General features: G+C 37.4%; 1 protein-coding gene across 2 annotated transcripts in view; it reads left to right on the top strand.

Moving 5' to 3' along the window:
- Positions 1 to 6,421: 6,421 nt before the first annotated feature.
- COL17A1 (collagen type XVII alpha 1 chain) overlaps positions 6,422 to 25,943 on the top strand; it is a 60,959-nt gene continuing 41,437 nt past the window's right edge. For both annotated transcript variants that reach the window (XM_088131887.1, XM_088131886.1), the window contains exons 1-13: positions 6,422 to 6,476; positions 7,894 to 7,938; positions 9,634 to 9,735; positions 12,726 to 12,857; positions 13,258 to 13,305; positions 13,962 to 13,997; positions 14,852 to 14,899; positions 15,385 to 15,528; positions 17,999 to 18,154; positions 19,182 to 19,253; positions 20,125 to 20,196; positions 22,282 to 22,359; positions 24,845 to 25,009. In XM_088131887.1, coding sequence (XP_087988013.1) covers positions 6,422 to 6,476; positions 7,894 to 7,938; positions 9,634 to 9,735; positions 12,726 to 12,857; positions 13,258 to 13,305; positions 13,962 to 13,997; positions 14,852 to 14,899; positions 15,385 to 15,528; positions 17,999 to 18,154; positions 19,182 to 19,253; positions 20,125 to 20,196; positions 22,282 to 22,359; positions 24,845 to 25,009 — 1,153 coding nt within the window. The remainder of the gene's footprint in view (positions 6,477 to 7,893; positions 7,939 to 9,633; positions 9,736 to 12,725; positions 12,858 to 13,257; positions 13,306 to 13,961; positions 13,998 to 14,851; positions 14,900 to 15,384; positions 15,529 to 17,998; positions 18,155 to 19,181; positions 19,254 to 20,124; positions 20,197 to 22,281; positions 22,360 to 24,844; positions 25,010 to 25,943) is intronic.

The raw sequence follows: 25,943 nt of genomic DNA, 5'->3' as shown, positions 1-25,943 counted from the left end.
CATGACGGCTTACCACCTCTGAAATATCTGATTTTATTCTAATATTTCTCAACCCATGACAAAGCCCTAAAAGTACCGTCATCATGATTCATAAAGGAAAGCAAAGACCAAAAAGTTAAATTCTATTCTTTGTATCTTTTCATGATGAAAACCTCATTCTGTCTTCATATATTTTAATCTGATATCAATAAACTGATAATTTAATGGCATGGCTCTAGTTTACTAAAATGATAGAGGGTTTACCTACTCAAAATAGGTTGTATCAAATGCAGTCATAGAAATACATTGGTGCAGCTGGCTGCTTCTTGTATAAGGGAAGGGCCCAGCAAACTGTTCATCATAAGTTTCCTTTTTTATTTACTGAAATTGTACCAAATGGGGAGGGGGTGAAATGTGGGATCCTGGACAATTGCCCAGTATTCCCCTCTTAAAGCTACCACTGATGTTGTTTAACACAAAACAGAACCACTTTAGCTCAATTTATAATGCTCAGATGAAAAAGTCAAGGCATTAAGTGTGGATTTTTGCATGTAAAATGACTTTGGGATCCATTCAATTCTGGTTCTCTAAAGAGATTCCCAGGGGAAAAAATTACTAATTCTAAGTGTATATATTTTCTCTCTGTCTGGTTGGTAGCCATGGGGTTCAAATAAAAAAAAAAGGTAAATCCCCAAAAACCTGACATCAATCCAGCCCTGATCTAGATGAGCGGATTGTCTTCAGTAGTCTTGTAATTCTTAGCTTCTTATGAAAGCTTATAAGGGTTTATATAATGCTGTTCAGATATATAAAGACAATTATAATAATCTGCACTGAGATTTTGTCCCTTGCTTTGCATCATCTGATACAGCTTCTTTCTTACTAGTATGTCATGTTTTACAGAAGTAATTCATTGCCTGAATGATGCTTCTAGCATAATGTACATTGCTCACTTCTGCTAATAATGGCATATTGAAAATGTGGATGATGTGGGACAATCTTTTAGACATGTTTGGCAATGGAGAAGGCTAGAATAAATTTATTTTGTCTTATGTTATGTGCATCTTTCAAGATGCTTTAAGTATGAGATTTCTTTTTAGCACCCAAAAGATTCAGCTAGATCACCAGGCACACACACAGTCTTTATAAAGACTATGAAGTTAAATGTTTCCACCCATCTCACCATTCACTCCTTCAATTTGCTGACATTCTGTTTTATCTTTTCTACCACAGGATCTCTTTGATGCTTCACAGGTCACTATCTCTATGATAGCTTCTTACCTATTCCTGATGTCTCAAGGTTCAACTGATTCTGCATTCATGTGCTACTGATGAGTTTCCTGTGAGCACAATGAAAATGGTGCTGAAGTAGGGAGGCCCTTGGTCCTATCCAATAGAGCTCTCCTTACATTTCAAATGGCTGATCTATATGACTTTGTAGGTTGCTGCTTTTCTTCCCTGTAGTTAAATTTGATTCCTGGAGGCAGATTTTTTAAAACCTTTCTTCTCTCCTGCTGTGTTAGATAATTTATAGGGTGGAGTAAAGCAGGAAAGTATGATACACCTTTGTCAGGACTTGTTTAAGAGAAAAGTTTTGGGAAACAGAGCATACCCATTGGAAGGGTGGGGAAAATAGATTAAATACAAGACCAATTCAGCATTCTTTGAGGATCACTCAGGAACAACTTACCACTGAAGCAGTGCTGTTACACTTGTGGTCTTGTGGAACGTTATCTGGAATACTGGGTACAAAGCAAACAGTAACAATTACCACCAGAATTCAGGTAAGCAATACAAGGCAAGGGAGCAGTCAGAAAAGATCCACTTTCTATTATATCGTCCTCTGATTCTTTGGAATAAGTCTTAAACAACTAACAGGAACTGACCTGCCTGAATACTCAAAACCGAAATGTCTAGCAGCTATTAATAGAGGAATGAGTATCGGGCTGGTTTAATTTTTGCAGGGCAAAAAAAAGAAAACTTCAAGGTATTGAAGGAAAAGTTATTTTAAGCCTCTGAGAAATGCAACAAACTGGGCCAGGGGAATCTGGAATATTTGCCTGAAAAATAAGCTGAGCTGAATTTGTTCAGTTTACTTCTTGGGATGCATGCAAAGGTTTGCTATCTTCTTGGAAGAAGACAAGATTACAGTTTTAGCCAGGGCTAGAGGTGTCTTGTTAGAATGCAGGAAAAAAAGATTGTCAGCTGCATTTCAAGGAAGGAGGGAAAGATGGCATCACTTCTTGAGAAAGTAATTTATATTTATCAATTTCAAACATGTATTTATTGCATACTGGCTGTGTGCATTATGGATATGTTTTCTGTTTCTGTGCACACTGTCTGCATCTCTACAAACACTCAGAATTCCTTTGCAGCAAAGAGATTATGCGTTAACTTTTCAAAAGTCTGTAAACCAGGTTAATTATTTTCACTGACTAGGAGCAATGTATCCTTTCCCTGTGCAGCTAGGAAGCCAGTCCTGGACTAGTGAACTCTTAGCATTATTAAAAAGAGGATTATCTTTAAAAGATATAAACAGAGTGTTCTTCATAATTCAATAATTTCCTTGTCCTCAAGACCTGTGACCTTGATCATGCTCCCTCATCTACTGCAAAGAGATGAAAATAACATATGTTGTATATGTTCTGATAAATGCAAAAAGCTTTTGCTGCATGAGGGTAAAATTTTCTGAAGAAGACTAAAAAAAAAAATCACCTCTCTATTTTAAAAAAAAAGGATTTAAGGTGGTACAACAATCAGCCTCCCCTAGCCTGGCTCCCACTAGATGTCTTGGGACTGCAGCCTCCAGAATCCATGATAGATCATGTGCTTTTGGCTGGGAATTCAGGGAACTGCATTCCCAACCCATCCAGAGGGTGCCAGGTTGAGAGAGGCTGACTTTAAAGGATATGTTGAGCGGAGGGATAGTCTGTGATTTCTAACTTGATGCATCAGTTATGACCAAAGAGGCAATCAGAGGAGACCATTATGCATTATGGAACTGAGGATGCAGAGCATTGTTTCTCTCCATGCACCATATTTGCCTGACGGCCATGTGAGTGATTGTTCTCTAGAGGAGAGTAGGCAACAGTTACTGACAGAACCAGAAATGCAATTCAATAAAAGGGATCAATTACAATGCTAATTCAAACTTCAGCAGGACTTACTGAAGTATAAGGGCTGGAAGGTGGAGGATGATATAGGGCTAATTGTAAAGTAAAAGGACATTAAGCCCTGGGTAAAAGGGACAGAATTCCCAGTCCTTAAAGGTAAGGGCTAGGGAAAGAATTGTGGCAAGACTGCCTTGTTGCTGGATAATGTGGACAATTAGAAATCACAGGGTAAAAAGGAAACTTGTAAGATTGTTGTCACTTTTCACTTATAGCTATAACATTGTCACTTATATTTAGGCACAAATAAGTAGATTAGTTATATATGTTAGGTTTAATATTAGAAATATATATCTTATATAATAAACCAACATTATGTACATATCAGCAGAATGCATTCAGCCACCTGGTCTGTGGTTTGTACCATAACTTAATTGGAATCCTCTCACAAATGTTCTTTTCCTATTTAGTTATAAGTGGAAGTCAGCTAATTTAATATAATTAATCCTGATACATTTAATTGAACTGCATAAGTATAACAGTCTCAGTCTATCTCTCTTGAGGAGATTCAGCTGGGCGTATCTGAAGGATTGGACATGAGCCTTTGAGGCTGTCTTGCAAAAATTATCTTCTTTAACTTAAGCACTAGTTAATGTCTTAAAAGCTAGGATTCATTCTGCCTGGATAGCCTTCCTGATCTGGAGTGTTTGGCTTTTAATCTCCAATGTCTGAAAACTTCTGTAACTAGGGACAGAAATGTTTTTTCCCCATCTGTCTTGATTTTAGATTACTCACTGGATTGTTTTTTTATGAACATTCATGTGTAACAGAAGTGAAACACAAAAAAAGGAAAATCTCAAATGTGTTTCTTTGTGTCACATTTGAAAAATACCTAATATTCTCCAGTAACATTTTCATTTCAGCAGCACTGACATGCACCATTCAAAACCCCATTTCTAGGGATTATAAGAATCTTCTGCTCTCCAGAGGAAGCTCACCCCCAAAAAATCTTTTCAAACTCATGCTTTAGTCTTAGCTATGTGCTTCTAAAGGAGAAAGGCTTAGTTGTGAAGTTAAATTTGAACAATGGTATCAGCAGTGCTGAAGAGTCACTTCAGCACTGAGAATGGGTGAGATAGGTGGCTATATAAATCACATAAATAAATAATAAAGTTGTCTAGGACTGGTGGAGCAGCAGTGGCTAGAGATGTCCATGAGCTAGAAAAGGGCAGTAGAGATAGAGACAGATTTGCTAAGCAAACAATACCTTAAATAACTAACTTATACTGTAGTAGAAATTGACAATCAAACAACAACTTCTTTAACAACTTCTCCTCCTCCTCCTCCTCCTCCTCCTCCTCCTCCTCCTCCTCCTCCTGTCTGTACCATGTCTTTATAATCCCTTTATACCAAGAAGTAATAAGGGGGTTAACTCGCATCCAAAATACAGTTCAGTGATTATTTAGAAGAGACTATTGTTTTTCCTGTGGCCAAAGACCAATCGTTGCTAGACATACTGTATACTTTGCCATTTCTAGGGCAGAGAACATGATTTTCAGACAAACTGGAAAATAATGATCCTTAGCCTATCTTTGTTTTATAGTTAAGATCTATTTCTAACACATTTTAATCCCATCTTTTCAAAGAGCCCAGGGAATTATAGATTTATGGTCCTTATTATCCCCATTTGCCTTGTGAGGTCCCTTATACTGAGTACTGTATGTGTGAATAGCCTAAAGTCTGTATGCTTAATGTGTCAGGCAGAATTTGGATTGTAATACCCACCAAGAAAAGGTTCTTGGCCTTTTGGCTAAGATCAAGTGTAGGATGTTTGTTTACCAAGAAATGCTATTGCTTCTTCCTCAACTTGCTGCCCTCTGGAACTTAGGTGGAAATTATACATATGTTATATAAATATTGTTAGACACCAAGTTGGGGCAAGCTGCTCTAATCTCTCTTCACTGTTCATCAGAGTCCTGAAAGCTAATCTCAAGCAAAGAAAGACACATGAAGAAAAGGCTTAAAAAGACAACCAAGAATATTGTGGCTGGGTTATAATTGATTGCTCAGAACGTCCCCAGTGACTGGGCTGGATTTGCCTCTAGGGTTTTATTATTATTCTTTTACATCTTTCAAGCATCTTCCTTCACTGTCAGTGCTTGTCTGAGGTGAACTCATAGTATGAGTTTGAATATGACTCAAAGATGAAGAAGGTGTGGGTTTGCTTAGATGCTTCAGGCATCCTTTATTTGGAGGAAGAAAGCCCAGCCACTGGCTAGAAAGAACCGTGAATGGATTAAGGATTTAAATGATTTGGGTGGATTAGGCTTAAGAGCTTCTTGAGATATAAAAAAGCAACTAAAACCCTACAAAGACGTAGTATCTGAAGGGAAAGTATATAAAGCCCCCCAGAATTCCTGAAGTGGGGGTTATCTGTCTCTCTCCCCCAGGTTGCTCTCTTTTTCTGAATTTAAAAAGTAATTTGTTAAATATTTGTCTATTTTCATAATAGGAAAATTATTCATGATCAATCTTACAGACTGTTATAGACATCTGTGGTTTTGATCACCATATACACATGCAAACTCATGATTAACCAATCTCTTTATCATGTATTATACAAAAGTTTATTCAAACTTTTTTTAATGCTATGAATTCACTACAGACCGAATAAAGAAAAAAAGTTGGCTAAATATTCATGAACGAGCACTAGATGGCCCTGTTGCAGCATTTGCCTAGCTTGGCAACTTCCAGTTGTGTGGACTTTAACTTCTAGAATTCCGCAACAGTGCAGCCTCTGCTGAGAATTCTGTGAGTTGAAGTCCACACATCTGGACATTGCCAAACCTTGGAACACACTGGACTATAGCAAAACCTTTTGCACCTTTTACCAAATTATGGTTCTTTTGAATGCAGTCTATCTTGCTAAACCCCCTCCAAAAATCCTGGCCTTGGAACTTCGCTGGAATAATTGCCAGTTTGGGAGTTTGAAAACACAAGCTCTCTAGTCAGGTTGTCTTAGGACAGCTTGTTTTGGAGTGTTTTAGTGGAAAGGAACAGCATCTGTGAACATTTACAGTATATATTCCATTATGTCGGAAATAAGCTTATATTAACCCCCTTCCCCCAATAACATGATTAAGTTGCATCTCATTTCACAAGCTGCCATGTGTTCTCATTAAAAAACTCCCTATGAAGTGGTTAGTCATTGTGGAAACATGTGAATTGCATTTCCTTGACTTAGCACAAAGAGGCTATGCCTGTACTTGCAACTGGACTATCAGATGTGTGTTAATTTTTCCTTTTTCTTTTCACATGTGAGTAGCAATGATATGGATGCCATAACAAAGAAAAATAAGCGGGATGGAACTGAAGTTACAGAGAGACGTAAGTAGTTTTTAGAAATATCAGGACCCTTAAACTACCTCCCATTTTCATTCTTAGATAAAACTTAGCATATGTTCACTTTCCTCCATCAATACGTATATTGATAATATGCATATGGTGTCATTAATTACTCCAAGCTTTCTGATTGAGAATTCTGATAGCCATAGCCCAAACATATCTGGAATACCAGGCTGTTCAAAACATTATAGTAGAGATAGGCAGTATGGAGCCTATAGGCATCACCGTGTCCTCCGATACCCATCAGGTTCCATGATCCACTGTCACTTTTTAATGATTGTTCTAAAGTTGCTTCAAAACGAAGTGCTAGCATTTAGCATCGGCATTTTTTTCAGGAACACCTCTGCATTCAACAGATATTCTTAGAAAATAAAAAAGGTGGATGTCAATAGCCTAGTACGTCAAAAGTATATCCATTGCCCTTCCCTGCCCCCCACCCTCCAGACCAGCAAGTTAAAGGAACTCCCTAGAGTAGACTACATAACTGGAAGAAATCTCACCAGTTTGCCTTTTTAATAAATGGGTGTTTTGTAACTGATCATACCATCCAACACAGCCATTTTAGGAGAGCCTCCGTAATATGCTCTCAAAATTCCAAATGTGTTCTTTGGCTCAAAAAGGTTCACTTCCTTTTAATCTTCCCAGAATGCTCTGATTATAGGTAGAGAAACAGTGATGATGATGATGATGATGATGATGATGATGATGATGATGATGATGGTGACGACACTATGTCTGTACTACTAAGTCTTAAAATGTGCTTCATTGCTAATACTTTCCATTTGTGATATTTTGAGGTCTCTTAGTATCACAATGCTGGAGAAAGGAAGCCATCTAATTTTAGAAATATTAGTGTGAATCAGTTCTGAGGGAGTGTATAGAATCCAAATAATAAATGGGATCTCCCAATTACTCCCTCAATAGCAATTCTGATATGACCTGACAATGTCCTTCTGATTCTGACTTTATACAAAACAGGCCACATAAGTTTCCTGTAGCTCACTGCAATTTCAGGAGCAAAGTGCAAAGCCAACCTCAGAGATTTTTTTTTTTTTGCTATTTATTTGACTGTGAGTCTGTCCATTGACCTTGCTTAATTATATATGCTTAAAACATTTATTATTTTGTTATGCTTTTAAAGTATTCCCCTTATAGACAAGATTTTTCTGCTTTTCTCCAAATTAGCAAAATGTTCTTTATGGGACAGTCATGAATATTCAAAATCATTTTCAAATCAATATATTTATTCTCCTAATTTCAGCTTGGCAATTTTGGAAAAGAGGCTCTGTTCAGTGATAGTACTAATTATCTCAGTAGAATTGGTACACCAGCTTCTTGATACATTATGCCCTATGAGCTTTTACTTTATTTTCTTCTTTTCTTTTTCATTTCTTTTCAGTTATTACAGAAACTGTTACCACCAGATTGACATCTCTCCCCCCAAGTAAGTGATTGCAGTAGAGTGTTTGCACTGTCCACACCTGCATCCATGTGCCTTATTTTGCTCTGCAGGACAGTTTTCACATGTCCCTCGTATAACTGTGCCCACAAACTCTCCAATACAAGACTAGGAAAGAAAGTGTGCTTTACTTTGAGTTCACTCTTTGAAATGCCACCTTAGAAATAGGAAAGAAGTGGATCACGCTGGGTTATGGATTTTCTGCCCCTTCTATGTATGTGATTTCATAACATCCACATAAAATATGTGTGAGCTTTCTGAAACTGGTGTATCTCAGAATATTTAGAAGAAAATCTGTTTTCATAAATTATTTTGAGCAATGGGATACTGACAGGGTAGATTTTTAAAAATTTTCCTCCCATTCCTTTTCTACAACCTTCATCCACATTTTCCATCAAACGAGAGTGCTAGTTACCTTAGGTTTTGAACGGTAACTCCTCCATATATTACCTAGGTGGATGCAATATTGGCCAGAATAACCAGTTTACCATATAGCACTTTTGTGTCTAGTATTTGCATCGCAGTGGCTAAAGTGCAATCCAAAGATAAGGTCTAAATTCTTTTTTTTTTTTTATGTTGCCACAAAACTCTCTCAACATATTCTACTTCATAAAAGTGAAAGCCTTGAGCTTCTTGAAGAAAAATAGGGATAAAAGAATATGCTACTGTTCTGTTCAAGTTGTTCTGGTTGTCAGTATAGTACAATAATGATATTGATAAATAACTTGTCTTTGATAGAATCTATAAATGATACCAGTGTTCAAATGGTGCAGGAATAGCATCAGTAATAGTTTTTGTGTGAAAACACTGCAGAATTGTAGAATTAATGTTCCAGGAGCTATTCAAGATGGAATATTTCCAAACACTGTTTGGTTAAATAGTTTGCTATTGCCATTTTTAATTTCTTTCTTTTGAATTACTTGTATGGATTTAATTGTTGATAATTTGGTCTTGTTATGATTTACAGTATTTTATTTATTTTTCATTATCAGCATTATTATAATGTATACTTGTATTGTCATAACTTTGATTAGTTATAGGTTATTTTAATTTAACTTCTCTCATTTAATATTTACCATGAATGTTTTAATTCTTGTGGATGAATGAATAAATAAATTCCTGAAGGTAACAATGACTTTGAAGACACGGATGCTATTTCCATTGCTGGTGGTGTAAATATGTGATTTTTCTTGAATAATTGTTGGTATTATGCAGCAATGTAATATTTGATTGTACAAACTGTTCATAGTAGAGTTTGCCTTTTTTGCCTAAATTTCAACTATATCTCATATGAATGTAATTTTCAATGTTTAATTATAAACTTTAATGGGAAGGTGATTGCCTTGAAAGTCAGTAGAAAATATACATTCCTTAAATAAGAACATTTCATTCAAGTTAAATAAGTTTAAAACTGCAACATATTCTAATCATGAAACTCCACTTAAAATATGGCTAATTGGGAAGGGGGAAGCTCATATGGTCAGTGTAAGACTTAATAAGCTACTTGTAATCAGAGAATCATAATGGAAGTATGTATTTTTTAAGTATTTTCTGAAAATGGTCAAATATCAAGAGCCTAAGTTGTACCACTTCACTACAGGACTTTGGTCCATCTGTTTCAATGCTGAATCTCCTGCCTTTTCTGACTCACAAATTCTCATTTTGTGTTTTCTCTGACAGAAGGAGCTGGTAGCAGTGGGCTCAAAACAACGGCTTATAGTGGAGGGAGTGGCATGGAAAAGAGGACATATGCTCATGGCAGCAGCAGTTATGTCACAGCTAGTAAGTGGTTTTCAATCTGAGAGCAAATAAAAAGAACGTAAGTGAAAGCCATATATGGAAATGGGAAGGTCAGAGAATGGATGGATCACAGAGATGCTAACTGTTGGAAAATGACAGAAGTGGGAAAAAATGAGATACTGTTTGGATTCTTTGCTAAAGAGTGCTTATGACAAAAGTACAAAGATACAGCTTACAGATATTGGGTGACATTTCTTAAGTGGGACGTTGCACAGTTTATTTTTACAGGAAATGCTACCATTCATTAGTAGTACCTTGTAATCTTGATCACAGTTATCTTGATTATCTGTTTTGGGTTCTGCAAACAGAGACTTACAACAATCAAGTGACAACTGCCCCAAAATAATTATATATATTATGCATGCATGCTTACTGGTTTACTCTGAAATTACTTAGCTAAAAGAACAAAAAAGGTATTATTTGTCCATCCAAGAATACTGTAGTAGTCTACTGGTCCCTCTGTTGTCTGCTGGAGAATCCGGAGTATCCTGTTCTTAACCTTCATCTTTCCCAAACTGGCACCCTGCAGAAGTATTTACACTCCAGAATTCTTAGCAGTGTCAAAACCAAAACAATCACAAAAAGCAAAGGCAAACCTCCAAATAAAACCCAAGAGAGGCACCTACTGTATAGTGAGTCAGCTGTGACCAAATATGCATTGAAATAATCAGTTTTAACCTCATTCTGGATCTGCAGCAAGGTGGGGGGCTGCATGTGCTTCTAGGGAGAGAACATCTACAAGGTGGTGGCCATTACAGAGGAGGCCTGCTGACCATTTCACCCACATCCTGCAAACTTCATGAAGTGAGGGAACTTTGAGCAGGCCCTCTCTGTTACTGGACTGGATGAGCAGATTTAGTTCTGGCAAGGCATTGCCCGATAGATCTCAGAGCTGTGTCACTTAGGGCTTTAAAAGTAATGACCAGCACTTTGAATTGGGCCTGGAAGCCCAATTCAACCAATGCACTGACTTTCATATGGGCATAATTCTATACTGGCAGGGTTACTGCTGTATTTTGCACCAGCTGCAGTTTCCTGTTATCCACCCATTATTCTCATCTTGACAGATATCAGTCATCCTTCAGTATGGAGATCTGACAAAAATCTAAAAACATTTAAACAGGGACTAAGGATTTTGACAAGCCACATATTAAATAAATTATTCCAAGTATGCCTTGTGTTTAATTATGCCTCTATTCCTTATATTGAAATACTGTAAGCCCATTATTCATTAAATCTCTATGCATATTTGGCCTTTGATAGATGGATGGACGGACGGACGGACGGACAGACAATAGATAGATATATCAAATTGTCTGTTTAAAAGCTATTAGAAATGGGAAACAAAACTGAACTTTCCACCAGTAAGAAACTACAATGATTATTCAAATATATAAATCATTGGGACACTGTTTGGAACAATGGTTAGAAATGTGTTAATGGATTATTTTCCAGTTTCTGCTCTATGTGTCAAAGTAGCCACAGCTCCCTTCTTTTTAAGAACAGCATGTTTAAAGCTTAGAATGTGATGGGCAACTCATTTTTCTAAAGTCTAACACAAATTATTGAGAAGCTAAAATGTTTCTGAAACCCCTTAGTAACTTTAAATCAGTGTTTCTTAAACATTTTGCTCTCAGGACCCCTTCCCACTTTTAAAAATTATGGGGGACCCCAAAACAGCTTTTATTTATATGGGTTACATTTATCAATATTTACCATATTAAAAATTAAAATTGACACATTCATAGAATATTTATTGAATTGGGTAAAAATAACAATATTAAACCCATTAGATGTTAACATAAAGTATTTTTCATGAAAAAAACATTCATTTTCTTAACAAATAAGAAAAATAATGAGAAGAGAAATTTTTGCAAATATCTTTAATGTCTGGCAAATAATTTTGATTTTGCAGACCCTTGAGAGGGCCTTGGGGATTCCCAGGGGTCCTCAGACCACGCTTTAAGGAACAATGTTTTAGATTAACCCAGACAGACATCTGATAGCATTTAAAGGTCTAAAGTTACATAATGTTCCCAGGCCTGGAGGTAGTGTATTTGTGTAGCCCCTAACATGTTTTGTATTGTGTTTCACTGGTATGCTTGTTTTTAGTCTAGGCTGCCATGTTTGCTTCATGTGTTTTTTTAGCTGTTATTTGATTTTGATAAAATTAATAAATAATCAAATTTGGAATAAGATGGCTGGCATCCTGAATGACCTCAGGAAAAACTGATATTAGGGCATTGTTCAAAATAAGCAGATGCTAATTTGATGAGTCCTTTTGAGGAATATATTAAGAGTCTTATTCCACAGCAGTATGTATGTACATAATACAGTATATATCACAGTAAAAGAATGTGTGTTAATATATAATATCCGCTATATACGTAAATGCTATACAACTGTTATAGTTACATTGCTATATAGATGTTATCTAACACCTAGTATATATTATCTCAGAGGTAAATCTCAATGAAGCAGTCTTAACTACCCTGGATTGACTTCTTTGTTACTCTTTATTAGTCTGCACATCAGATAGCTCATGTATAAACTGATTTTTCCCCCAAGGAAACGACTGAGACTAAAAAGGTTTAAGAAAAAGACCACAACTTTTAGTTGTCAAAAATTACTTTGAAAATAAACTATAAGTGTCATTAAATATTTTGATCAATGGATTTTTGCTATACATTTTGTATGCTTTATTTAATACAGAAGTGAGCCAACAGTCAGTGTCTACTGAACAACTTTAATTCCTCTGTGTTTCACAGGCTACTCACTCATTTTGACAAAAATTACATCTTCAGGGACACCAATTGTAGGATGATCTTTCTAGAATTAGACAGATAAAATTCACGTCATTGTGGATATATAGAGAAGACAAACAAGTGGACAATTAATTGAAGAGACATATCATTTCCCACACAATTCAGTCCACCAAATGTGAATCTGAGGAGGTTTTGTTTCATCTATAGGTGGAAATGCTAGAATGAATACCTCCTCTTCCTCCTACAAGCAAGCCACCTCTCCTTCTTCCACTCTTACCAAATCACCTGGCTCAACTTTTGAACGAAAAACCTATGCTACCCACCATCCAGCATATGAAGGTATCACAGTATCAAATAAACAGGGTTAGGATTATTTTAACTGATCATCCCAACTTTCCTTAGGAACCAGCTAGTGTATAATTGCCCTTTTCAGTTATTTTGGATCTATCTGTTGTTCAGTAGAACAGTTCCATTCATGATCTTTGCAGCCATATGCATTAAGATACAGTTTGCTAGTATAATATTCCAACTATGATATTAATTCATCTCTCTTTCATTGAGACAATATACTCACTTCTGTTTGCAGACTAATTAATAAATCTTCTGCATATGTTCTTCAGACATGATTTAAGTTTCAAAATAAAGCTCTAGATACTTTATTACATCTTGTCATGTGATGGCAATTCAGTATATTGGACTAAACTACATAATAAAGTTTTCAAATGATTTTCTTTTTCAGGAAGCTCCAGTGCAAATTCCTCTCCAGAGTTTCCACGCAAAGATTTTGGTACATTTTCCATTTTTAAGAATTTCCTTATTCTATGCTGAAATGAATTATGAAAATGATGCAGATTTGCCCACATTTCTTACATTGTGTTCTAAATACAACAGCACCCTCTTTGTAATAATTGCTTCCAATAGTATGCCACTGAACTATAATTTTAAATTCCATTTGGAGTGGCAAATGAATGAACACCACCTTCTCTGGTTTTTATTTAGAAAAGATAATTTACCAATTTCTTGATTATTCACTATTATTATTCATAGCAAGTTGTTTTCTTGCCTAAAGTAAAGACAGAGTAACCTGAGCATCAGTTCAGTGGTACCATTTGTAATCAGCCCCACAAGCAAATATGAACACTATTAATAGCCAATGAAGAAAAAGTCCAAAAAATCAACAATCTTATATTACTTTGTAACTCTATAAAATCATTCCTAGAAATAGCTCTATTTTAAGCTAAATTGGGATATGTTAGCTGGTTGTTGGTTTTTTAAGCCAAGATCATAGATCCTGAAGACCTGCACTGGGAATCTAAGTTGATTCATATATATTGGTTATTTTATATATTTATATAAATATAAACTGAGCAATTGCTCAGTTATGTTTTTAGAGATCTACTTTCAGTTTTTCAAATCAAATTTCAAAGAGTGATTCTTTTACAGGTTCTTCTGCTACCAGGGGACGAAGCCAAACCCGAGGTAAGATCCCCTAGATGCCTAGTGATACACTGAGCCACAAACGTGTTGCCATGTCCCAAACTATTCCTGAATATTCATTCCATTTTAAAAAGGTGGATTGATATTTGGAACTGCAAGTTGTTGTTGAAGAAAATTCAAAGAAACTAAAATGACCAGGTTTGCTGATCCACAGAAAATTTATCTGAATATTCAGTTTTTCCTGTCTAGTTTGACTGTACTGTATTTATTATCCTAGCATTGCTTTTTGCTTTTGGCTACTTTGCCTAAATGTACTTCATTTATGATGCTTCAAGTTCAATGACCTTTGAATAATTATATAAAAGCATCTCCACATAATCATGTGGTCCCACACTTCAATAGTATCATCAGACTCTTGGCTGCTTCCTAAAATTGAAAGCACAATTTTCCTAGAAAATCTCTAGCAAGATATAGTAAGGGAAAGTCATTGGAGTTACAGGAATTTCAGCAAGTGAACTATTTCCCAACATCTAATCAATGTATATCCCACAATATACATTAAGACAGAGTGTTCCTTGCTTTCTTTTTTTTTACTTTCCTTCTCTGAACTGGCAGATCGGTTCACTGATAAAGGAACTAGAAGATGGATGTTGATAAAACTGACTCCTGAATCCTTATCAGTATGGGAGCCAACAATTACAAGTAATGGACAAGTAGGAGGAGGAAGTTAAAAAGAAAGAAGCCAGATATAACTAAATATAATGAACTAGATCATGCTCATCTGTAGCTTTGTGGAATATCTTAAAGTTCAACACTAAATACTGCAACTTTTGGATATCAAGTAACCAACACATCTCCTTTAAAATGAGCCTTTTGTTTCCTTTTGTCTTGCGCAGAGAGTGAAATCCGAGTGCGGTTGCAGAGTGCTTCTCCATCAACCAGGTGTAAGTGCTTTAGCTGTTGTCTGTGTTCCTAATTTGAACAAAGGTAGCTGAATCTTTGGTAAACAATTCATAATTGTCATCAGTAATCTTTTTCTCCAACTACAATTCCCCGCCCAGTATGTCATATAATATTTTAATAATCAGAGTAACCGATTGTTCAGAAATGATGAACAGGAATAGGTAGCAAGAATAATTATAGTGGCAGCTGAATTATATATGCCATGATCACAAAGACAAAGGAATACTAATATTATAACAGGCAGCTAACACAGAATCAAGTTCCCTCTCACTTAATGTTCAAATTCATCCATCCATCGAAGCCTTTCTCATTGGTTCTGGATCCATCTGTTTGTCAAAATATAAAGCCTTGCGCTTAGTACTGAGATCAGTTCATTCGATTAAGCAGTTCATTGTATTTTCAGCTGAAATTTATATTTGAAGACAATCGTTGGAGTTAAGTTCCCAGTATCTTTTTTCTCCTTCAGGGACAGAATTAGATGATGTCAAGCGACTGCTGCGGGGAAGTCGATCGGCAAGTGCTAGCCCAACTCGTTCCCATTCAGGCACACTCCCTATTCCAAAGAAAGCTGTTGTTGAAACCAAGATGGTGACAGAAAGCTCCCAGTCAGGTACATTGTTGCTTAATCTGACGAACTAGAAGACCATAGAGGAGCTTGAACTGAATTGAATTGAAGTCTTCTTGTTCAACCTCCTGCCCAGAGCAGGAATTCTCAGTTCATCTCAGACAAATGGCTGTCTAAATTTTGCTTGAAAACCTCCAGTGATGGGGCACCCATGACACTAAAAAGCAGGCTTTCCCACTGCTTAATAGTTCTCACCATCAGGAAATTCCTTCTTATTTCAAGTTTGGATCTCCCTCTGTAAAACTTCCACCCATTGGTTCTTGTCCTACCCCTGGAAACTATGGAAAATAAATCCACAACCTCTTCTTGTGACTGTCCTTTAAATATTGGAAAACTGCTATTATGCCTCCCCTTAGCCTTCTGTTCTTTAGGCTAAGGGGAGGCATAATATAGGCCCCTACCTATATCTTATTTACAGGCCATCGCAATATTACTAAAGAAAGTCACAACTGATCACAGTAATGGCCAAAGCATTTTACTGCTGAAGCAAATGACATAATGGTATCTACCCACATTCTTTGTACAAATGCTAACTAGTGTGGTACCTTAAATATAGAGCATCCTTCCCTAAAACCTGAGGGTATTAGGTTATTTCAGAGGCAGATACAGCCATGCTGTCCACATTCTTACCACTGACTCCCAGCCCCTGTGCCTGAATTAACTGCTTCACTCTGCCAAATGGTGAAGGAAGCCATCCTGATCATAGATGAAGGGAAACCCTAACCCTAACCCATATCCTGGTGGCATCTGATGAGCGAAGAGAAAGATTGCTAGAAGGTAAAACATATAGCAGCTTGCTGCAAATTAAGCACTATTGATTTGAATTCCCCTCACATAAATTTTATTTCCTTGCCTGGCATTTCTGGGGAAGACGTTAAACTAAAAGATCTTGAATGGCAGCCAGACCCTCATTTGCAGAATCCACACTAGTTCTGCAGTATAGACATTAGAAAACTATGCACAGTAGTGCAGACTTACCTCAAAATGCCAAATTCTCCCTTCCCACAAATAAATATATACTGATAGGAACAATCCCACTCCCAAAAATGGACAGGTCATTCATATTTTGCAAAGTATATTTTTATGTTTTAAGCAATAACTCTATGAGTACTGGAAATTTACTTTGGTCCTACATATTTCTAGAAGTTACGATTCAATCTTTGGCTTCACAGTTTGCAATTACGAATAAGGAAAATCCACAAAAATGGTGGATGATATCACATGGTCATTGGAATATCAACAGAATAGTTGGATGAGGGATATAGGAATCTGCAGCTCAAAAGCTTAAAATAGTAATAGTCCATTTAAGCAAGATTCCTAACAATAACAGATATAGGAAATGAAGCAGAATAAAATAAAGGCAGGTTTAGAAATTTGGGATTAAATAACAATCCAACTGTCCCCCTTACCCAAGCCCTGAGACCCATCCTGCTATTATTTGTTGTCTTTTATTGGTGTTGTTGGGAGGCTTGTGTCAGTAAAAGTGGTGAGCAGTGATATTATATTAAGGATAGGATCCTGTGGTCTTCCAAATGCTGCTGAACTACTAAATCCATCATTATGCATTATTGGCCATGATGGCTGGACCAGCTGGGAGTTTGGGTTCAAGAACATTTTGAAAACCACAATTTCCCCATCCACTTATTAGGTGAAAATCTTCAGGAAAGGCCTGAGTGTTTATTGCTGACAGAAAAGGAATATAAGGAAGACCCAGAATGTGTTTGAATTATGCAAAGGAGCTGCATCTCATTCTGAATTGCAAGACCACCAAACTACTATGTACTGTCCAGCTGTGTGATTAGGATCCACTGTTTGTTTTTAATACTTTAGAACCTTATGTTCTAAGGTAATCCAAATTTTTCCTCCATAAAACAGGGCTATATATTTTTTTAAATTGATTATGTCATCAAGTAAGTGTCAACTGTTAGCAACTACGTAGATAGATTTTCTCCAGGATCATCTGTCCCCAGCCTGATCCTTCAGATCTTCCAACAATGTGCCCATTGCCTCTGTTATTTAATTCATCCACCTTGTACCTGGTCTTCTTCTTCTCTTCCACCTTTCCAAGCATTATAAACTTCTCCAGAGACCTAGGTCTTCACATAATGTGTCCAAAATATGATAATATGAGCCTGGTCATGTGTGCCTTGAGTGAGAACCTCTGGATTGATTTGTTCTATTATCCACATGTTAGTTTTCTTAGCTATCCATGATATGCTCAGGAGGCTTCTCCAACAGCAAAGTTCAAAAGCATCAATACTCTTTCTATCCTGGTTCATCAAAGTCCAACTTTACTTCCATAAGACTAAAATGTTTACAAAAATCAGGTAATACCAGGATTTTACATGTTATACTATTTTGTTATATGAAAGGAACATCAAAAAAATCCCTCTTATTACTATACAGTATACTATTAAAATCCGATTTGGGATAATGTTCTTTGATTTTCCTCCAGTGTCAGGGACTTACGACACAACTATCTTGAATGCTGCCCTCCCATCATACATGTGGTCCTCCACCCTGCCTGCGGGGTCATCTCTTGGTGGCTACCATAACAACATGGCCCAAAGCTCATCTTTGATCAACACTGCAGCCCATTCTACTGGATCAGGTATGCATCCATTTATAGAAGTCTCTGCAATGCTGGGCTGCCCAAATGATGCTGTTGATGCCTTGTGCTAGTATCTGGAGGCTGTGTGGGTCTGGATGGGAAGGAACAGACCCAGGCTCAATCTTAACAAGACCAAGTGGCTGTGGGTATTTTTCCCCCCTCATCCTGATAGACCTTCCCTTTCTAGATTTGGATGGGGTTGTACTTCTCCACTCAAGACTGGTGTGCAATCTGCAGTTTTTTGGGATTCACAACTCCTGCTCAAGGAACAGAGAGCAGCTGTGGCCAAGGGGGCCTTCATATTGATGCATCCTTATACCTGTTTCTGGATAGGGAAGCACTCCTAATGGTCACTTACATCCTAGTCACCTAACAAATAGACTATTGCAATGTGCTCCACATGGGGCTGCCTTAAAGGCAACTCAAAAACTACAGCTTGTCCAGAATGTGGTGGCATGATCTGCAATATGATACCATTGTTCCACAGGCTTCCCAGGTTGCCACTTGGCTTATGGGTGAAATTAAAGGTGCTAGTTACCACATAAAAACCCCTTCATAGTATAGGTCCCAGTTATCTCTGTGACCAGCTATCTCCAATAATTTCTGCCCATCTAGTAAGATCCAGCAGACTGGCTGCCTTCCAAGTCCCTTCAATTAAATTAAATATCATGTTGAATTTCATGGAAGCTGTTTGAAAGCTTTGATCAATTAGCTGTTGATAATTTTGGTCAAAATAGAAGTGTCATGGAAAATAAGGAAGACTGACTGAGATGTGGGTAGAAAGGGCTGTGATTCTAAGAAAAGGGACTGTATCTGGGAAAGAGGGACCTGATGAGAACCTCCATATCATATGTTTTCCATGCTTTCTTTAGAAGCTGTGTCTTTTCTAATGGAGACACAATATGTCTGAGGTGTGACACAGCCAGTTTTCTTGTAGCTATTCCACCACCAGTATTGGGACTTTGGGTTGTGGTGGGGGCATGACTACATTTTCAACACTTTTTATTTCTGTTACTTTCCCCTGCAGTGTTTGGGGTTCCAAACAACTTGGCCTCCACTTCCTCTACTCTGAATGCTGGTCTCAGCAATTCTTCCACAGGTTTGTTTTCTCCATTCTTCTCTGTTTCAGGAAAAGGAGGCATAAGAGCATCTGTTATTGTTCTGTGTTCATATGTTCTATGTTGATGGCACAAGAGAGGAGGCATACCCAGAGATATTTTCCCTGCTTACTTGAAATCAATGCCTCAGTAAATACAGATGCTTGTATTTGGTATATACTGTATGTTTATAAATTTAATAACCTCTGGGGGAAAAAAACACCACTCCTTGAAATTGGTCTATTGATAAAAACCACAACTTGCAATATGGCATTGAGATGTATTCCTGAACCTGGGCGCTGAGATATTTTATAGTTATCCTTTCCTTAAGGCAAAAATTGCCAGTTTCCCTCCTTTATATAGTTTTGGACCAGGACTGATCATCAGCAAGAAATATTCCATGTTTTTCTTCTATACCTGGTTATAATTAAGCATTTCTAGATATTTTAAAGCAGCAGCAGCAGCTTTATCAGTGATGTACAGTAAAACAGTTAAAACTACCTATAAAACATGATAAAACTGTAAATAAAAACAAAGGTCAGCCATTAAACAGCTAATGTATCTTCTCCATTAATCTTACTCTAATGATTGTACAAATTATCACTGCCAGAAATGTTGGCATGGCACTGAGAAGGCAGAATTTTTCCATCTTTAATCTTGGAATTTCAAAGATAATTTCAGGATATTTCCTCATGATAAAAGTTGATTCCGGCATGACAGGAGAAGGAACAACATATGGCAAAGTAGGTCTGTTAACTAGCTACAATTCCATTATTTGTAGATGATTAATTTCAGACCATCCTTACAAAAACACTTTGGCTGTATTTATTTTTAAATGTGCTTTTATCTGACCCTCAGATATTTTCTTTGCAGTATATGGTGTTCAAAACAACCTGGCTCCAAACACACTTGGGGTCACCAATACTACAACCACAGCTTCCACAGGTAACAACACTTGGTGAAAATATCTGGAATCAGAAGCATTTTTGCTAACATTCATTTGCCTTAGAAATCATGGAAGAATATTGAAAAATTATTTCCTGTTACTTATTTCAAAATAGTGTAACTCACATAGATCTCCATAATGTAGCTCAAACAGGTCTACTTTGTCCCCAGTTTGTATATCCACTAATCTCAGTACTGTCCCCAGCTACTCTTTGTCTGAGTAACTCACTTGTAACTGGATAAAGAGTAGTTGGGGACAGGGACATAGATCAGAAATAAATAACACATTCTTTATTTAAAAACAAAACAGATTAAATCCTTGCAGTTTTGATTGGGTCAATCTTCTCTGTGAAACCTTCAAACCTAGTGGAGGAATGGGCTACATTTGTGGCCACCAAAGCCTCTACAGACCACAGCATTGAAATTCAGTGGTAAACCACCAGTTCAATCCCAACACTGAATTTTCAGTGGTAAACAAAAGAGCCGTGGATACATCATATAATATTAACTCAGCTAACAGCCCCCACTGCCCCTGCAGCAATGAAAGCCTGCACATTCCAGGTCCAGACGCTTATCAGCCTATCCTAATATAATTGTCATTGCTGACTACTTGACATAAAAGTTAGGATGCTTCCTGCTGAAAAAATGGGTGGATATCACCACACCATTTTGTCATCATTTTGTCATCATTTTGTCATCATCTGTTTGCTGTGGAGACCCATGATGACAAAGACTCTTATGGCCCATTAAAAAGGAACACATTTAACAACGGCATGCACTTCAAAGGACTAGAGCCCCCTTCATTAAATGTGTGGCATATGATCCGTAGGTGCCTAAGATTAAAGGAAAAAATGGCAATCAAATGCAAATACAGTGGTACCTCGGGTCACAAACACTTCTGTTCACGACCAATTCGGGTCACGAACAGCACCGTTCGCAAAATTTTGCTTCCGTTCGCGAATGCCGGATCGGGTGACGAACAGGATCCGCGGCCATTTTCCCTCCCGTGACACGTGGTCGTGGCTTCCTGTAGGGAGGGGGACTCTCCCTCCAAGCAATAACCGCCTCCCCACCCGCCTTCTTGTCCTCCACGCCAGAAGTCGCGTCGAGCAAGGTTAGCGTTCTCTCTCTTCGTACTGTACTTTGTGTCATATTTTTGTGGTTTAAAAAAAAAAATACATATGGTTCAGAACGGATTAACTATATTTACATTGAACCTTATGGGAAAATTTGATTCAGGTCGCGACCAAAATCAGTTGGTGACCAAATTCATAGGGGTCAGAACGGATTAACCGTATTTACATTGAACCTTATGGGAAAATTTGATTCGGTAGGCGACCAATTCGGGTCGCGACCAGAGTCGCGGAACGAATTAAGTTCGTGAACCGAGGTACCACTGTATATTCAAAATGGTCCTCTGTAGGTTATTGGTAATAAGACAAAACATTTTTTGTTGGGGAGTAAACTAAGAGCTGTTTTCAAATAAGAAGTCATTGTCTTTGTCTACACCCAAATGATTAGAACTAAAACTATAATTCAGTAGATAAATTTGAGGTTCCTTTGTTCAGAGATGGCCACTAAGATCAAAGCTGGTGAGGAGCGGAAAATGACATTATAAGCACTGAAGTCAGGAGAAAAATTACAAGCTATAATTATAATTTGTATGTACTTTCTGTGTTTCACTTTTCTCTGCTCTTGCTATGTACATATACAGTGAGCAGTGTATAATGCACCCTGCTATGATTGTGCAATATAGGTAACTTAATGTAATGTTTCATACACTGAGAAAGCATTTTTGCTGTATTAAAAGTTTTAATTGTTAAGATACCACAAGATCTTTACTAATACTTGTGAGCACTGTAACTCTTTGCACAAAGCCACAAAGCACCATGGTCTTTTTGCTGAATAGAGGCAGCTGCTCATATTTATTAATAATCACTACTTTGATCTTTAAAAAGATGCTGTTCCCTTCTATAGCTTTTAGTGTCCCAAAAGCTGGGGAAAGCACATAGCTAGATCTTTTCCTCTGGCTTCTGGAAATCTAGATGAATTTTGTCTTTATCCCCCACCCCTTTTTTTTCCCAGCAGCATATGGAGCAAAGAAAAACACAGTGCAAAGCTCCAGTGTGACTAATACAGGGGTGTCCACATCATCTACAACTGGTGAGTCTTCCTCTCTTTCACAATAAACAGCAAAGCAGACTCTGCAGAACTGAGAAATCCCCCCTTTCTGTGGTACATGCTCACTACATCATGGGGAGAAGGACCTGTGCTTCTGTCTCACATGCCTGCTATCCAGCAAATCAAGAGCTCTACCAATCTCCTTTCCCTGGATGGATTTTCAAATTTCCTCTGCTGTGGTGGTGCTTGTGGGTTTTGATTAAATGTACATTATGGGTATATTTTAAAAGGAAAAATTCCTCTCTGTGTTGAATGTAAGTCTTCAGACTTACTGATATGAGAAAAGTTGCTATTTCAGAAAAGACTTCATTCAAGTATGGAATAAGGCTGGGTTAGCTTTGCTGCTGTGGCCAAGGCAAGGTGGAGCGAGGAGGATTTAGTTCAATATTAGGGAAGGTCTGTGGTTGATCTGCCAAAGAAAAGCATGAGAAAAGGTGTAAGGAAGGGTTTGGGTTCTGCTTCACAGTATTGTTGTAGGTATAAACCAGTATATGGAAGTAACCATTTTTGCAACTTCCATAGTTAAGCAAGAACATCACAACAGCTTTTTTTTGCTGGGGAAAGTTCTGATTCCTCCTAAACAGTTATCTGAGGAAGAGGACTGACTCTAAATTTATCATTGAGTTGGTTTGGCTATTGTAGCATCTAGAAAAGTGCAGAAGGGATATCTGCTGGAAAGCGTATATCCTGGTAGCACTGTACATTAAGCTATCAGTGCTTTGTCTGGATTTACATTAAAGGTTAAGTCTTAAAATAATCTACAGTATTTCAGTGTGTATAATTTGAGTAACTGCAGCCACAGAAGTTTGTAAACCATGTTTTTTTCTTGGTGTATCTTGAGAACTTAGTCTGTGCTGTCATTACAACAAATCACAGTGCTGCGTTAGCCCTACCTTTGTTTGAGTGGCTGAATTCATATATTTGACATATGCAGTTCACTCCCACAAGGAGTGGCCATGTAATTGGATGGCTTTAGAGTGGGACTGGAGGACCGGTTGATCAAAGCCTTGAAGATTCAGCGTTCTCTCAGAATTGGGGTAGCTTGCCTACAAATACTTGGAGGGGAGCAACAGTAGAAGAAAAGGTATATCTCCACCTCCTTCCAGTGACTCTTTTGGGCCTCTAAGAGAAACAAAATGCAGGACTAAGGTAGGCTTTGGTCTGATCCAGCAAGGCTTATGCTACCAACAAAATAAACTTACCAGAAGGCACTGTAAATCAGATGCCCACTAGATGAAGCTGTTGCCTTTAGAAAATGGGAATAAAAACAAAACATTGAAAAAGTTACCTTGTTTGCAGCAGTTTTTCTCCAAGCAGTGCATCTTTGATTGATACCATGCTACCTAACTGCAAGTCTACAAACTCTCTGCCGGATAGTCTTCAAAGAAGCTTTCTACACTGCCTTGTTGCATAAATCAAACAGAAAGCTAGTTTTCTGTGTACATCCATGCAGCATAGGACTTTCCAGGCTATTAGAATCACATGTGGTAGATGTCTCAGTTCTACAGTGCAATGGGAAATGACTTGACCTATCAATACTAGGGAATCTCTTAAGCGAAACAGTAAGATTTGCAATACTTTCACTGCAATAGGGCTTGTTTATCATGTGACATTCTGCTGCTGCTTCCATTGCCTTATCACCTGTTGCTGATAAAAGATTTCCTGGAAAAATGTCACAGCATATCTGTAGATATTTAGAATTATGTTGCCTGAAATTTGCAATATGTACATAGTCACACACACATGCATAGATACTTTCCTTTTCTTTTTCTTGTTCAAAACTGGTTTCCATCTCCTTTTCGTGCTGCTTTTTCAAGTGTTTGTGTGCCTTTAATACAGAGCTGGGTAACAATGTGGTGTCCATGCTCTTGACTGGAGCCAAGGCTACAGTGGTTGGGACAAAGATGTAGTGTGAACAAAGTTATGAATATGGGTAGATCCTTATCTTTTTTCTGAGCTTTGTGGGGAATATTTTTGGGGTTTTTTAGCTTGTTAAGCTTACTTAGGGTGTGTGCTACAGTTTTTGTGTTTCCCACTTACCATGCAGGGATCATAAAAAGGGAGCTAAGTGTCATCTGCAGTCTTGAACCTCAGATTGCTAATTCTTGCTTTAATAGGAATGTTAAGCAGAAATCCAGGAGATGGATAATACTAAGCTTTCTCCAGAAAGCTTTATGAAAAGTGTTTTTCTATTGCCATAAAGTCACTTAAAGACCCAAAATAACACCTAATTATTGTTATCTACATCCAGACAGGTATTTTAAATTAATAATTGGAAAAGTGCAGAGTAATCTTCAATATTCTGGAGAAAAATCTATCTATGTGGTCACTAAGAGTCAACACCAACTTGATGGCACATAATCAATCATCAATCAGTCTTTGAAAGCAGTTTCATCAGAATAAGATAACTGCAATATCCAATACGTGTATGATTGTTTTCTCCTTCTATCTTTTCTGTGTCACTCAGCTGCCACCTCCACAAACTCTCAGAGCGATGACATCCTACGCAAAGACTGCAAATTTCTGCTCATAGAAAAAGAAAACGTAACCCCCAAGAAAGAGATGGAACTGTTGATCATGTCCAAGGACAGCGGAAAAGTTTTCAGTGCATCAGGCACTGGGCTTAGTGGAGGTTAGTTTTCTTTCCATTCTTTGTGGCCCACATGGTTATTTGATCTCCATATGGGATCTGTTTCCCTCCAGTCTAGTTTTATATCATCTGGTAATGTCTGACTGGGAAAATAACAGAGTTCCTTCCCATATAAATATTTTCTGTTTTTGCATGATACATTGAACCACAAACAAAGCAACCATTCTGTTTCCAGTCAGTATTTCTGAGATATCTCTACATGTTGGAGGACACCTTCCCTTAAAGCTATAAAGAAATCCATGTCACTTCAATTAAAAATAAATGTTCATTGTAAGAATAACAAACAAACAAAAAAACAGAGGAGAAATGTAGTAAGGTACACAGTTATAAAACTATAAAAGCATAAAAGTAAATGATAATTTTAATAGTATACTGAGGCAAATTAGTCTAGCTTAATAAACTTAAGAAGAATAAAAGTAATTGAACTAGGTTTTATGTTGTTCAAGTGAGGTGATTTTGATTGGCAGTTGCCTTTTCTGGCCAATGAGCAAAAAATGTTCATAGAGGAGAAGAAACATCAGAACTTTCTGAGGTGGGTGAATGAAGAAGGAAATGGCAACCTTCCAGGCAGACTGTCTTGTATATTTGTGAAAGGATGCTGGCTGGGATGTGACTGGAGGGAGGGAGGAAGTGGAGCACAGTTCTAAGCAACTCAGAGGAAATTTAATCTATTGAGCCTGAACTTCACTGTGACTAGTTTCTCATGGGCTGAAGGCTCCAATGAATTAAAAAATCTGAGGTTATTGTATACCAATGTGTTTGTGGGAATAAACCTTCAGGCTGATATCTCATATTACCTCTCTCACAACTATGCATATATAATAGATAACAGCAGCTGCATTCAGTCCTGTAGTTGCCACCTCATTACTTTTCAGACTGATCTCAGCATACCACATTTACTCCTTAAAGTCACAAG

This window comes from Python bivittatus, unplaced genomic scaffold (genome assembly GCF_059951505.1).
Source record: "Python bivittatus isolate LINGU-HERP-01145 unplaced genomic scaffold, Pbiv_v1 ctg000980_np1212, whole genome shotgun sequence".
Taxonomy (NCBI): domain Eukaryota; kingdom Metazoa; phylum Chordata; class Lepidosauria; order Squamata; family Pythonidae; genus Python; species Python bivittatus.
This window is presented reverse-complemented; position numbering and strand designations above follow the sequence as displayed.